Source organism: Phoxinus phoxinus (assembly GCF_949152265.1).
Source record: "Phoxinus phoxinus genome assembly, chromosome: 1".
NCBI lineage: Eukaryota > Metazoa > Chordata > Actinopteri > Cypriniformes > Leuciscidae > Phoxinus > Phoxinus phoxinus.
In genome coordinates this window covers 14277793-14294595 of record NC_136876.1, presented here as the reverse complement: position 1 = coordinate 14294595, position 16803 = coordinate 14277793, and the positions used below count along the sequence as shown (strand labels likewise).

Here is a 16803-nt window from a genome sequence, read left to right as displayed (position 1 = left end):
AAGATTACTAAAACATAATGATTTAAAATGCACTTTAAAATAAAACTTTTAATTTTCCATTATTACAAAGTGCACTTATTAAAAGTCTACTTAAATATAGTTATGAAAGTGTACTCTCATTTAGTACAGTCAGTTGGCCTTTTATTTCACTAATGTTATACATTTTCCGCAAGTGCAGCTTTTTAAAATGATACTTTTAAGATTTGAAGTACACTACAAGTGCACACTCAATAAAATTAAGCATGTGTAAGCATGTATTTGTTCATTTATTCTTGAAATACCATTTTTTTAAAATAGATTTCATTCTTTTCAAATGGATCTAGCTCAAAGCTATTTATATAATAAATTATATAAAAAAATGACCCTTAACTGGATGGAAAAACTATGGAAGCATTTCCATCACTGAATAAAAAAAAAAAAAGGTAATTGTGACTTTATATCTCACAATTCTGACTTTATAATTTACAATTGCGAGTTTACATCACACAATTCTGAGTTTATATCATGCAATTGTGAGAAAAAGTCAGAATTGTAAAAAAAAAAAAAAGTTACATTGCAAGATATAAGCTCACAATTGTGAGAAAAAAAGTCAGAATTGTGAGATAAAAAGTCGCAATTCATTTATTTTTTATTCCGTGGCGGAAACAAGCTTCCATAAAAAAACAGCAAACAAGTGTCCAGTATGCAAACTCCTTCTATACTACTAAATCATCCTTGTGACGTACCCTTCCTCTTGTGCTGCCATTGGGAACATGGAGAGTTTGGAAAGGTTCTTGGCATATTCCTCTTCGATTTTTATCCTGAAACAAAGCGTTGTCAAGACAAAACATTTCAATGTGGCATATAGTCTCATTCAGTACTACTGAAAGAAATCCACCGCAGGATGACTAAAAACTAGTTAAATTAATAAATTATTATTAATATATTCAAGTAATACCACTCTAATCTACAGTAATTACAATTCTAAAAAGCACCTAAAATCAATCCGTAACTATTGATTTTATTAAAGAACATACACTTCTTGAAACTTCTGGAATCACAGAATGATTTTTGGTTAATTTAAGCATTTAAAAAATCAGTTGTGTTAATAAAAAAAGATAGAAAAAAATGTGTTTTGACATAATTACAGCAGAAATAGCGGCTTAATGGATAACAGTGGTTGGGTCCTTTGTATATTGTGGGCAACCTTAGAATCCAAAAGGTTGAGTACCTGTGTTTTAAGGATGTTTAGACATTTTTTACAAGGCAAAAATACTAATTAAACTCACCATGTTTTTATGGAACAGTGCAGTATTTATTAAATTATTTATCTGTGCACTCTAAAAAATGCTGGGTTGTTTTAACCCAATTTTGGGTCAAATATGGACAAACCCACCCAGACAGCAAACTAACTCCAGAACGGATCCGCCGCGGAGGTGGGCGGATCCGCAAAACGGGTCCGGAACGGAGTCCACTTGCACAGCGCAACGGATCTGGAACAGATAAGGATTGCGGATCCAGACCAGATCCGCGGCAGACCCTACCCATATCCGCTCTGGACCCGTTTATGAAGCAGCGCGGATCCGATCTGGACCCGTTTATTTAGTGGGTCATTTGGTCTGGAAACCTTTCAGATCCCTCATTCAAAACAAGTAATCTGGCCAAAACTAGCTACAGAAATATTTCAAAGATTACAAGCAATATTATTAATTAAATTTAACAAATTAGAATTGAGTAATAATTAAATTAAATGAATTCATTAAATGTTTACCATTTAAAATTAGTAACATTTACAAAATAAATGTTATTGCCAACATTGAAGACACCTGATGTTAACAAGCAGAATCACTGAAGGAGAAAACCATAATTAAAGTCACCATTATGGAGATGAGTGTGTGTTTTAGTTGGGCTCTTCACCCTCAAATTTATAACTTTAAGTTTTGTTCGGCTGCTGTAACATGAGTTATAAAAGCCAGATGAACAAATAGAACAGGTGATCTGATAGTGTTGGTTGTGTTTTAACATCAACATGATTAACATTAACATGATTTCACAATCATTTGACCTGAATCACTGAACTCATAAAGAGTTAGGTTTATTTTATTAATTCTTGCTGCATAACATTTTTAGCCTTTTCAATGAAATCCAAATGATCAAATCAATTGAAAAAAAATATATATATAATATACAAACTTTTTTTTGGCACACACAGACATCAAAATGTAGCATATGAATCTCAGCAATGGTGACAAACAGATCACATCTGATCATAAGCTCATTATTTATTCATTCAGAAATGCATGATGGGAGCCATGAATGAGTTTTGATTGGTGGCACCCAGAATGCACTGCAACATGCTTTATAAATTTCACTATTGTTGAGATTCACAGGCTGATTTATTCATGTCTGTGTGTCTCTTTTTTGTTTGAGAAAAAGTTTTTAGAAATCATTTGGATTAAATTACAAAAGTTAGAAATAACATGGTGTTACAAGACAAGTGATTAATAAATGAATAAAACTATTTATTAATAAAGTTAACCTAACTCATAAATCTAAATTCTAAATCTATGAGTTCAGTGATTAAGGTCAAATGATTGTGAAATAATAATTATGTTAAAACACAACCAACACCATCAGATCACCGTGTGTTCATCTGGCTTTTATAACTTATGTACAGCAGCCAAACAAAACTTAAAGTTAATAATTTAAGGGTGAAGAGCCCAACTAAAACACACACTCATCTCCATAATGGTGACTTTAATTATGGTTTTCTCCTTCAGTGATTCTGCTTGTTAACATCAGGTGTCTTCAATGTTGGCAATAACATATATTTTGTAAATGTTACTAATTTTAAATGGTTAACATTTAATGAATTAATTTGATTAATTATTACTCAATTCTAATTTGTTAAATTTAATTAATAATATTGCTTGTAATCTTTGAAATATTTCTGTAGCTAGTTTTGGCCAGATTACTTGTTTTGAATGAGGGATCTGAAAGGTTTCCAGACCAAATGACCCACTAAATAAACGGGTCCAGATCGGATCCGCGCTGCTTCATAAACGGGTCCAGAGCGGATATGGGTAGGGTCTGCCGCGGATCTGGTCTGGATCCGCAATCCTTATCTGTTCCAGATCCGTTGCGCTGTGCAAGTGGACTCCGTTCCGGACCCGTTTTGCGGATCCGCCCACCTCCGCGGCGGATCCGTTCTGGAGTTAGTTTGCTGTCTGGGCAGCCATTGGGTTGCATTTTTAAATTGCATTTTTGATCCAACGTTTGGGTGTGTCCATATTTGACCCAAAATTGGGTTAAAACAACCCAGCATATTTTAGAGTGTGTCCATTTTAAAAAAAATTCATGGTCCCTCATAATCATTAATCAAAATAACTTTCCCTCCCTCTTGCAGCTCATCTCTTCTCTTCTCTAATGATGCCTTGACTGGCGTGAGGGCGGGGCAACCTGTCACTCACATCAGATCCACCAATAGCAAACCACAACCATACAATCAATTCCCCATGGGCAAAATCAAGCCCAGCCTTACATTTGTCTTCTTCGAGAGAAGAAAAGACTATTGCAACTTCTTTTTCATGCACGACTTCAATAATGTTTTTCCTTTGCAGCGTAATACAGAGTGAGGTGTTATATAAGGAGTCAGTATGAGAACGAGGCTTTCCCACCTTTCTCTGATGAACTCTGCCATCTCTTTCTGCATCTGCTTCCCCTTCAGCTGTTTCTGCAGCAGCACCTCGAACCCTGGCACCGTGGCGCCCTGAGGGTCCCTCTTATCGGCCTGCAGAGGACAGAGAGACGTTACACACACTACCACATCATCAGAACCAGACCGTCAACAACACGTGAGCGCCATCAGTGTGTGTGTGAGTCACAGCGTAGGTTTGCATGAATCAGAGCACGTGGGAGGGGGCGTACGGCCTTGCGGGTGTAACTGAGTGTGCGTTTCGGTGAAGGGTGTGTATAGGTTGTTGAGGGTATGACTAATATAATGTGAGGGCTCCTGATACAATGTGTGTTTTCTCTATGTGTGTGTGTGTGTGTGTGTGTTAAGGTTCAAGAGTCTGCTGTTGTGACGGAAGTTGATGTGCCAAGCCACACATGACAGAAGTGTCATAACCTCTTCACACGCTTGACTTGAGGAACAGCCAGGAAGAATCCTCCCAACAAAATACTCCTCTTAGCATTTGCCTGTGATTTTGCCAAGTAAGACATGTTCATGGGTCAACATATTTTGTTGATCCTGGAACAACATTCCTGTCTAAAACAATATTGTCCTAACCATAACCCTATCCCTACCCCTTAACCTAACCCTACATATAAGCGAAATGATGGTGATGTAGAAGCACCTAACCCTGGTTGTAAGTACTTACCGCTTGCTCCATTTCTGTAAATCCGTTTTTATGAATAAATGAGTCGCTCACCCATTGCTCTAGTCTTCGTCAACAGCTGCTTGCACCCCCTGCTGGTGAGGTCGACTAACAGCAGATGACGATCATGAAACGGCAATCTATTTATATTCCTGCCATTCCCGGATGTGAAATGTTGAATTTTCTGTTGAATTTGAACCACTGAATTTGTGGAAGCGAATTTGTAAAGCGAAATAAAATGGACAGAAAATTGTCTGTCGAATATTATCGGTTGTATTTTTAAACAGAATGAATATTTTGGAAGTGAAATCTGAAAGGTGAATATGGATTATTGGATTTTTGAATAATGAAAATGTCTGAAATGTTTTAATTTGAAATATTCACAGCTTTAATATTCAATCATGTTGAATTTCAGCCCATTAAAATGCAAGCTCTAAAAACACAATGCAAGCAAGGTTAATGCAATGCATATTTTTTTTTTCAATTAGTGCAATTCAACAAGCTTTTTTGTTTCAAAAACATTTGGCATTATTTTACTTCCATATCCAGGATCAACAAATATAGTGAATGACACATATGTCGACATTTCATTTCACTCTGTCTAGGGTTCTTATAGTTAACTAAAAGTAAAACTAAGCGCGAGAATGCAATCCCAAAAAAGCGCAGATGGGAGTGGAAAGCTCTGCGCGTGATCTACTGACGACATTGCAAATGAAAGAACACAGACTCAGCCGGATCATTTCCAACGCAATCTACCAAGAGCAGCGCAAATTAGCATCTGGTTTAAGGCATGCTTTTCTGGGCTGTAAATAATGCCACAAATACCAGTAAACTGATGAGCGCAAACCTTAGTAAATCACCTTGCGCGATTCATTAAAAATAATTTTCCCGCCCACACCTTTTTAGGGCAAATTTTTCACTGCGTGTCTTTAGTAAATCCTGACAGTATTTTTTAACGCCAAAAGAAGGTTTGTGCTGGCGCAAGCGGTTAGTAAATCCGGGCCTAAAACCATTCAACTTTTTGTTCATTTAATTTCTAAGGCAAAATTATCTAAGGCATTATGTCAGGTAGTCTCATTTAAACATTTAACCACTGACATCATAGATGGAAAAACCCCATTTACAGCCAATACAGGCAATTTACCATATATGGTTTTAAAGCTTTTTAACAGTTATAGTGTCACCTATGGTCTGATCTCCATAAAACTGTGCATGCTTCTTTAGCATGTTATGTCACATATGCTCATAAATTATTGTGAAGTTCTGAGTTTTGCTTTAGGATTTATAGGCTTTTGAGTGTTTTTTTGTCACACCCCTTTTCTAAACGACCCTGTCACAGCCACCCGAATGTAAAAGTTAAACTTTTGTTCTATAATTATTGATCAGGAGAGTCCAGATAATTGCTCTAGACTGGTTTGGTTCCGATCGGGCAAAAACCAGGGACTAGTTGGTTAGTTGGTAGACTAGTAGGTTTTGGACAAAATTCGACATAGCAGAACATTTTTCTTGCCCAAATAGAAATTGGAGATATACATTTTGTCCGTCTTGAGCCAAGGATCACAGTGGTGTAAAAACCTTGAGGCAAACGGTCTAGGAGTTATGAGCAATTTAGTACTTTTGGTTGCTGTAGTGCCACCTATGGGCCAATCGGGCTCATACTCTGATAGGTTCTCCCCAAATTGAGGCCTACCATCTGGCCAGGATTCAAGTCTCTAGGCCTTACGGTTTGGCCTGCACGATCAGTTTTACAAATCCTTACAATTAAAGAGTTTCAGCATTTCATGCTTGAACCCCTAATAACAAAATTGAAAAACACACGAATGGATGGATTTTTCACAATGAATTGTTTTTTGTCCTTCTAATTGTATTAGATGTGACCTGTGTGATACTAATCCTATATGGTATCAGCACTCAGCCACCATGATCGATCTCTCTCTCTCTCTCTCACCCAGAAATAGTCGCAGTAGCTCCATTCACTGGGCTTGAGAAGCTGCTGCTCCGGTGTAGACATGGGCACAGGAAAGGTGACGCAGTTGATCTGTGGTGAGATAAAACAGAGGGAGGTCAGTTCACATAGCATGTGTGTGTGTGTGTGTTGTTTTGTCAGGATGGTTTTATTTTCAGAGGAGTGAGACAGAGCTGGCTTGTGTAAGTCTCAGAGGGGAGACAAACGAAAGGTCACGATTTAAAAGAGAAAGACTGGTCATATAGACTGTGACCTATTGCTGCCTGAGAATGAACAGAGTGATGGAGGAAGAGAGAAAGAAAGGGTATGTTTAGAATGGCAAACTATTTTTAAAAGCCTAGTATTTTGAGCAAGCACTATGTATAGCGTGCAGAGTCTGCAAGTTTTCTCAAAGCACACTGCATGAAACACTGTCTCACACATGTGAAGAATGAAAGCTCATTAATGCATGTTTAATTATGTTTCACGCATTTATTTTTTAAATCTTAAGCAGTAGCACACACCTTTGTGCAAAAGAAGTACACTTAGTTTTTTTTTAAGTTCACTTTTCTTTTCACTTCAGACATAATCTGCCAAGTGCCCTCTTTAAAACGAGTCCAAACTTCAGTCTGTGCTCCAAAGCATTCAAGATTTATGACAGTTTAAGTTGGAAATTTCATTTTCAGGTCTATGCTCAAAAAGTGTTTAACAAGTAACACATGGATTATATCTACTGCATAACTATAATATATTACCATAAAATCCCCTAGGATTTTTTTTTTGGATCGCCACATGGGGAGCCCAAGATTATGCTTTAAAGATTTGAAGTACACTACAAGTGCACATTCAATACAATTAAGTGCACTTCAAAGTGTAAAACAATAAAACATATTTTAATATTTACAGAGAAACATCATTCGTGTAAACATAATCAAAGGCCGATCTTATTTCAAATCATTTTCAAATAAACTAGGCAAGCAGGGACCCACACTTAAAATAAAAGGCCCAACATTATGGGGTCAAACGATTTTAATGATACTTATTACCTATGTAAATCTGACACATCTTTACATGTCCGATCCATTTACCGCTAAATCTAAATAAACTGTATGTCATTGCACGCTATGACAACACATCTGCAGTGCATAGTAGCACATATGTCATGTTTTGAGAGACAATAATGGCTGGACTCTAGCACAGTATGCAGGTATGCAAGTACACCGTCCCACTCAAAACACAGCCAGAGATTTGCTCACTAAACAAGTTGTTCAGAGTGAGATTACTGCCAAACAACCACATACAGGACTGCTATCTTTTCCTACCTCAGACTGCAGTTATGTGCACTCATAAAGTGTTTGCGTATACACTCTAGGGTCCGTGGCGTCTCCAATTAGCCTGTAAGCACTGCAATTATGTAATGCTCACCATCTGTACCGCCTCCCTGCCACTGCCAAACAGGATGTGCTCCCTACCATAGCCCTTCAGTGCCTCACACACACACACGCACGCACGCACACACACACACACACACACACACACACACACACACTCACACACACACACACACACACACACACACACACACACACACACACACACACACACACACACACACACACACACACACACACACGCACACTCACACGCTCAAATACTCCACTGTAAACAAATTAGTCTTACCCTCAGTAAGCACGGTATTTTGCAAAGTTATGTCAATTATTAAGATATTCCATTAACGTTGCTATCTATTTAACACGCTAATGTAATTTTTTTTGTTTAACTCAATCAAGGCTGAACAATGTTATAGTATTTTTTAATAATTTAATTAGTAGATGTTACTACAGACCTTTTAAGAAATCCACCTCAGGAATAAAGTAACCACCATAGACACTGGAGGACCACAGTTTTTCAAAGGCAGATTCAAAGTAATTTACCCCAGTTCTATTAATATGTGGTCTTGCAAACTACCAATAGTTATGAATTGTTAACAGTCCTATTTGCTATAATTACTTCAACCCTGTTACATTAAATTTGGCATCAATCATTTCAAAACATAATGTAAATTTTGATAGTATCACACACATTGTAATTGGCACATAGGCACATTGTAATTGATTATATATATATATATATATATATATATATATATATAATCCCTCTGATTGTCGTGGCCACTATACTGTATATATATACTGTATATATATAATTTATTACATTTATCCTTCAAAACATGCTTTATGCGGTTTCAGTGTTGCATTCAAAGTATATGTCAGAGTTAAAGGTCGTTGCAAACATGGCTAAGAGCAACCTAAGCAACCAAATATCAGCAAATAGCAAAAATATGCACACATATTATCATTATTAATATAAAATTATTTAAAATATTATTGTGCAAACGAAAAAATACCATAAAATGCAAAGTTTTCCCCATGTAGGTAGAATTAGATAATTAAATGTTATATTTAAATGTTATATAATGGTGAAGACATACATATTGGCTTATAGAGCCTATATCTATACATATGGCTTTATATATTATAAAAAAAATTGTGAGATAAAAAGTTGCAAACTTTTTATATCACAATTATATATATATATATATATATATATATATATATATATATATATATATATATATAATTGCAACTTTTTATCTCAAAATTCTGACTTTTTAATAAAATGCAATTGCTTGTTATAAAGTCAGAATTGCAAGTTTATAGCACGCAATTCCAAGAAAATAGTCAGAATTATGAGATAAAAAGAAGCAATTACCTTTTTATTTTTTTATTCTGTGGAGGAAACAAGCTTCCATACATTTCAAATAAATGCTGTTCTTCGGAACTACAAAGTTTATATATTTCTCATTTGGAATACACACTAATATTGATATCCGTTCCCTGACAATGGCTTATTGTGGCTACAAGGACAAAACGTACAGAATGCTGGATAATATTTTTTTCAGAGGACTATCAGGGAAAGCCTTGATGAATTATGACTTTTCTATCTTGTCTCAGCAAAGCATCTCTAATGCTAACTCCACGACTGCATCAGCAGCATTTGCTTTACATCACTTGCAAAAAAAAGGAAAAGATGGCGCAATGCAAATAGTAAACTTGAGCACAAATATACACACACACACACACACACACACACACACACACACACACACACACACACACACACACACACACACACACACACACACACACACACGATCAAGACGTTCAATGGACCACCATACATACATATGCACGGTGATAAGACCATATCTCTCACCCCAGACACTTCCTAATCTGATGCCGTTTGAGCTGATTTACTCATTCGTGCCTCGTCACTTTGTTCATTTCATGCCTGGAAGATCCCTCTGATTGTCGTGGCCACTAGATTTTCCCTTACAGTGCCGCCACATCTATCACTCCTGTTGTTTATCGTAGCCTCTCATCCTCCACCAAATGAGACCATTCATCAGATTCAGGCCCATCTCCTCTGCTTATAACTCCTCAGCGAGGTGATACGTCATTATCAGGAGCTTATTACACCCTCTGTCCACACTGAAATACATCCCCCTCCACATACTTTTTTTCATATGGACTGATGTAAGGTCAGTTCACAATCACATCTACCAAATATGAAACTTAAATCACCATTTTGGACAGCGCACTCTGCATCAGCGCGGGGAGGGTTGTTACTCTTGATATTGTAGTAAAATAGTTTGGATGAGGGCCACAGTTATTTCAATCATGGGAGAGGCAATGCTGGATTTTTCAGCAGGGTCGCCCAAAACTTTACATTTTGTCATCATTTACTCAGCCTCACATCCTCTAAACAACATTCTACGCCACTGACTTTCATTGGTTGAACAAAAAACAAAAAGCAAAGCGTAAAACAAAACACAAAACAAAATAAACAAAACACGAAGTGCAAAATGTAAAATATAAAACAAAACAAATGTAAAACAAAACAAAATAAAAAGTGTAAAATGTAAAACAAAACAAACAAAACAAATCAAAAGAAACAAAACACAAAGCACATGTATGTAAAACATTAACAAATGTAAAACAAAACAAAAACGCAAAGTGTAAAGTGTAAAATAAAACAAAACAAAAAAGAAACAGAGCAAAATGTATAACGCAAAACAAAACGTGTAAAATGTAAAACAAAAAAAAGTTAAACAAAACAAAGTGTAAAATGTAAAACTTAAAACAAAATAAAAACAAAACAAAGTAACAAAGCACAAACCGCAACATTTAAAACAAAACAAAAGAAACAAAACACCAAGCAAAATGTAAAACGTAAAACAAAACATAAAACAAAACGTAAAAAAAGGAATGCAATACAAACGTAAAATCTAAAACATAAAATGAAACAAATGTAAAACAAAACACAAAGCGTAAAACAACACATAAAACAAAAAAGGAAGAAAAAAAACGTCAATCACTCAATCATTCTTCAATGTCTTTTTTTCATGTTCCACAGAAGAAAGTAAGTCATACAGGTTTAGGCGACATGAGAGTGAGTAAATGATGAGATAAGTGACATTTTGGGGGTGAACTATCCCTTTAAGAGTTAAATAGCTCTTTGTTGAATTCCATATAAAAACTCTCTAGAGCAGTAATCACTGCCTTTAAGTCAGGAGTTTAGAAATGAACCACAACACTGGCAAGCAATGTGTATATAACTGTGTTTAGGTGCGCGCGTGTGTGCGCGTGTGCGAATGTCTGTGCCCAGCGTATGTCTGGCACCGGCCCATGAACCCGCTGCCCTACTCTCTTTTAATGCAGTAATGAACACGGCTGCTGGAAACCAAACATTTCTGCTGAACAGCCGCAAATATCACGGACCTAATGATAGCATGCGGCAGGCATGAGGGACACACAATCATCAGGGCAAGCAAACAAATACATCTACAAAACACAAATCCAGTCAGCTTCACTCCAACATACATACCGAGATCTCAACCGCTGCTGAGATAGGGTCCTCAGCTTCTGTTGCTAAGCGACAAATTGCTTTTCCTGTAAGGGCATTTTCCCCCATTACAAAACAATATTTGTGCAATACCAATAATGGATGACATCATTTCTAAGTGCAAAACATTTTCCGCAAACAAACGGGGTCTCCAGATATTTCTAGTTCACAATATGCAGTTGTTCGCAAGCGCGTGCACTACGACCAGCTATTGACAGCTATTATTTCAAGCGCAGGAACGTGCATCAAGGACTGAGAGCCCGAGTGGATCAATCAGCCAAACTGACATGCGTTTGGTTCCGCATTAGTGACACTCACAAGATACTGAAGGTGAGCAAAAGGTGAAAGCTTCAAGGCCAGCTTTTTCAACAAGCTCACGCTATTGATTCAACATGTCTCCAATTCAGTGGTTGTCATGGAGAATCTCTTGTGCATTTCGAGTGAGCTAAAAATACCTTGTAATGTACAGAAATCTATATATATGCATTATACTTTTAGTGATGTGCTTTGTAATATTGATATTTCTAGTCAAATTTGAGCTAAATGTGTGTGTGTGTGTGTGTGTGTGTGTGTGTGTGTGTGTGTGTGTGTGTGTGTGTGTGTGTGTGTACACATATGGATAATTCATCGTATAACAGACCACACATAACAGATGTATATATATATATACTATTTTAATACATTTTAAAATGTAATTTATTCCTGTGATCAAAGCTGAATTTTCAGCAGTCGTCAGTCTTCAGTGTCACATGATCCTTCAGAAATCATTCTAATATGATGATTTGATACTCAGTTAATAGTTATTATCCATGTTGGAAACAGTTGTGCTGTTTAAAGATTTTTTTTTTTGTCTTTTTTGGAACCTGTGATACTTTTTTTTCAGTATTCACTGATGAATAAAACTTAAAAAAGAACAGCATTTATTCACAACAGAAAACTTGTCTAACAACATAAATCTTTACTATCCCCTTTTTACAATTTAACACATCCTTGCTGAATAAAAGTATTAATTTCTTTAAAAAAAAAGAAAAGAAAGAAAATACAAACTTTTGAAGGGTAGTTACAAAATATTTCTATTTTAAATAAACGCTGTTTTTTTTAATTACTTTTTTTACTTTTCTTCATCAAAGAATCCTGAAAAAAAGCATCAAAAGTTATAAAAAAATATTAAGCAACTATTTCCAACATTGATAATAAATCCTCATATTAGATTGATTTCTGAAGGATCATGTGACTCTGAAGACTGGAGTAATGATGCTAAAAATTCAGCTTTGATCACAAGAATAAATTACATTTTAAAGTATATTAACATAGAAAACCATTATTTTAAATTGTAATAATATTTTCTGTATTTTTGTTCTGTATTTTTTATCATATAAATGCAGCCTTGATGAGCAGAAGAGATTTCTGTCAAAAAACATTAAAAATATTAATGTTTGTGTGTGTGCGTGCATGCGTGCGTGCGTGTGTGTGTATCCATATATATCCATATGTGTAATAATTGTAATTATGTACAGCCAGCTGGTCATTATATAAAAAATAAAATAAAAAAAGCCTTCAACCCTTGATCAAGACCCTTCTTATCACCCTATAGGGGTTTATTTTGCGATAATGACTGTAGCTACATTATCCCTTCTGCTTGAATAAGCGAACAGACTTCCTTTGTTAGAGGAAATGACACGTTTATTAACGCACACCAGTATGAATACTAGAGCAGTCTAATACCTGCCGCTAAAAATGCAGCATACTACACACACCGCATGCTCCCTCTCTGAACAAACAGTGACAGGTTGAATGACAGCTTTCTTTCATTCCTCCCATTTCGCTCGTTCTTTTTCTCTCTTTGTGTGTGCGTTATTTTTTTCCAACACCCATTAGTCAGTACTATTGCCTTTGTCACCATGGAAACTGGACTAGCCATGTCTTCCCCGGTTCTCTAGTTCCCTCTCTCTGGTGGGCGGTCTCTCTCTCATCTGACGGACACCTCACCTGCCCTACACACACGCACGCACGCACGCACACACACACACAAATATCTGCACATCTCTCACACTACAGGTTACATAACACTAACCAACCCGAGCCTGCCATAAACACCCTCAATGAATGTTAATGTAAATATATACTGTAGAGGTGCCAGTGATCACCACTGACCATCAGTGCGTTTTCATGAATGAAAGATACCTATCAAAAATATCGCTCAGGCTGCCACACACTCTCAAAGTGGATGTTAGGGCTTATTCAGAAGTGAAGGATTCCTGCGAGAGTTCAGGTGAGAATAAATCAGTGTTGCGAGTTGACCTGCCGCGGCATGCGGCTGCAACATCTGACCTTCTGTGCGCTGCTTTATGAACCACATCTGCATTTCTAAATGCACTGCAACACTTCTCGACAGCTTCGGCTTCCAATGAAACCCAACGCACATCAGCAGTGTGAGCTTTTTCCAGGTGAAGCTGGATCAAAGCAGGGTTCGAATGCAGCTGCAAAGCCACGTCTCCGCACTCACACTGCATACATAATTTGAAAAGAAGTGGCGCGTCTTCGAGCGGCGCGTTCGTGCGCGAGATTCCCACTGTTGAGCATCGGCCATGTCACACAACAGAGCGTTCGCACAGATTGTGTTGCCTTTCAAAACACTCTCTTCCTTGGTGTGGTTGAACGCTGGTCAAGAACATTAGGAATACCAAGTGGTCTCTTGGGAAGTGGGAAAATGTAATGGACAAAAACAAGAGTTGTTTTTGAAAAGAGTCTGAGTTTTTTCCCACTCCGTTTTATTCCATTTGTCTCCATTCAAAGCAGTTCCCAGGGGGAGTTCCATCAGAGCAAATCACCCCGGAATGATTATTTGAATGAACGCGTCCATGTTGGTGAATCCTTTAAAACATGGTATTGCAAAACAGTGGTGATGTAACCCACTAGTCATAGTGCATCTTCAGACTCTCAGAAGCGCACACACAAACTTCCAGCAACATCACTCATGAAACACACACACACACACACACACAAAGCAGTGAAAAGAGTGGCACAAAACACTGAGCAGATGTTTCACATCTGTGAAACACTTCAGGGAAACACTGATTTGAATTCCCAGTGGCCAGTTCTGCAAAACACGCACATCCTGACTCTTTCTGATCGACGTTATGATTAAAGCTGATAAATCGAGTGACTGATGCAATTAAGAGTGTATAGAGCGTCTCATCTGTACATCTACTTGACAGCAGTGCAAGTGTGTAGTCAATTGTCAATACTCACAGTGATTTTGGTCTCCTTGATCTCCTCCTTATTCTGCCTCCTGGCCGGGGACGTGGACCCTGGGCTCTGGGGGGACAGACAGGAGGCATCGTCAAAACTGCCCTCCGCATCAAAGCTTTCCTCCATCTCCATTGATCCGTGCCTCCTCTCTTTCTTTCTCTCGCTGGCTCACTCTTTTTGCGCTCTTTTTGCTCGACTCCCGCGTGCAGTCTGACTGCCTGGCTCTGTTGCTGTGGGAAGCGATGCAGAGTGTAGCGTGTGTGTGGTGGGGGGGCGGGGGTCTCAGGGGGAGGGGGGTCGTGGAAGCGTGACGGAGTGAGAGGGAGTGAGAGACATAGGCAGAGAGAGTAGGTGAGGTACACGAGACTTCAATAACAGTTAAAAGGGCACACGGTCAACAGTAAATAGGGTGAATCTCATGAAACCTGACAAGAACACATCCAGGTCATATTTTACCCCAAAAATTAAATATTGTGGGGGGTTTTTGTGTTTTGTTTTTTGCCTAACCATTTCATGTATGAATTATGACAACCTCAGTCAGGATTTATGTGTTTTTATGGCGATTAGTGCATGGAAAAAAAATATTTTTTTTACTAAACAGATTTTCAGATGTCCACTTGAGTGGCGTTTTTGGTTTTAACTGAGGAGATACCATATTAAACATAATACAGTGTGTATTTAACAAACCAGTGAATAAAGTGATATAAAATCATGTGAAAAGCTATAAAATACATGCATATAATACAGTTTCAATTATTGAGTTTGTTTCCGTTCGACCAACAGACAAAGAACATATTGGGCCCTATTTTAACGATCTGAAACGTAAGTATCAAACGCGAAACGCAAGTAACTTTGTGGGCGGATCCCGGGCACTGTTGCTATTATACCGGCGGGATAAACGACTCTTGCGCCTGACGCAAATCTAAAATGGGTTGGTCTGAAGTAGCTTCATTATTCATAGGCGTGGTTTGGGCGTAACGTGAAATAAACCAATCAGAGCGTCCTCTCACATTCCCTTTAAGAGCGGGCGCGCTTGATCCATGGCGGATTGCTATTATAACGGCGGATTTGCCAGGCGCACGCCAGGAGTGGTTCACAGCCGAGGAGACCGGCGTTCTCGCCAGGGCCGTAAAATACAAAGAAGTGACATTGAATGGGGATGGGAGAAACCCACCCAAATAAGCTTCGGTTAAACAGGCATATTTTTTCCACATCTTCAAGGACACAACAATGATTTTTCCTTGTAATAATGTATGATTTGCAAAAATGAAATGATGTTCATTTCTACTATGATGCTAGAAATGAAAAATGAGTTTTAAATGAAAACTGCTGCGTCTGTTTAGATTAGAGAATCAATGTGTATGCGCGTTGTTCACACACTACATTATGGCCAAGCATGCGCCCTTAAAATACCATATGACTAACGCTCAACGCGCCACTGTCTTTAGACTGGGTTTTTCTTGGTCAGTGGCGGAATTGTTTTCTAAATTCTCTTTTGGAGAATTTTCCATTGGATCAGTGTGCGGTTAGCCACCCCTTTTGTTCATTCTTCAACATACCATTGGCTTTACACACCTGAAGTACATGGACTTGCAATACCAGGACTTTTTTCCTGTTTGGAACGCTACATAATTTTTCTAGTTATATATTTATAGTAGGAAATTTACAAAATATCTTCATGTAACTTGATCTTTACTTAATATCCTAAAGATTTTTGTCATAAAAGAACAATCGATAATGTTGACCCATACAATGTATTGTTGGCTATTGCCACAAATATACCCGTGCAACTTATTACTATTTTTGTGATCCAGGGTCAAACAGTTACTGCGGATTAAGTATTTTCAAGAACAACAGTCACAGTAATAGTAAATTGTAGCTGAAATATGGCTACTGGACAGATGATTAATCAGAATTTCCTCCCAATCTAAAATCAATACTTGGAAAATTGAACAATGACTCCTTAGATGTTACTTGATGCTTCTACATTTTGTTTTACCTGCAAGAGTCTCCTAGGATAGAAGGAATGGATTGATTTTCCAGAGAAACTTGGCATTTCTGACTGGCCGTCGGCCATCTTGTATTTTTAGTAACAAAGGCTTCCCACTTGGTGGCAGTGTATAGGGTGCACTAGAGTCCACTGTGGAAGTAGATGTGACACTGCACCATCAAAACCCATGCATACGCAAGAAAATGCTTTTTGAATAGCTGTCCACTATGCATAAAAGGGTAAAAAAAAGACAACCTGTTTTTTTGGGCCATTTTGGGCAATTTGTATTTCTT

General features: G+C 37.6%; 1 protein-coding gene across 2 annotated transcripts in view; it reads right to left on the bottom strand.

The window, feature by feature from the left end:
• gas7a (growth arrest-specific 7a) overlaps positions 1-16803 on the bottom strand; it is a 56901-nt gene that overhangs the window by 20372 nt on the left and 19726 nt on the right. For both annotated transcript variants that reach the window (XM_079638500.1, XM_079638501.1), the window contains exons 5-8: positions 14521-14586; positions 6307-6396; positions 3657-3769; positions 726-800 (exon numbers count right to left, since the gene is read on the bottom strand). In XM_079638500.1, coding sequence (XP_079494626.1) covers positions 726-800; positions 3657-3769; positions 6307-6396; positions 14521-14586 — 344 coding nt within the window. The remainder of the gene's footprint in view (positions 1-725; positions 801-3656; positions 3770-6306; positions 6397-14520; positions 14587-16803) is intronic.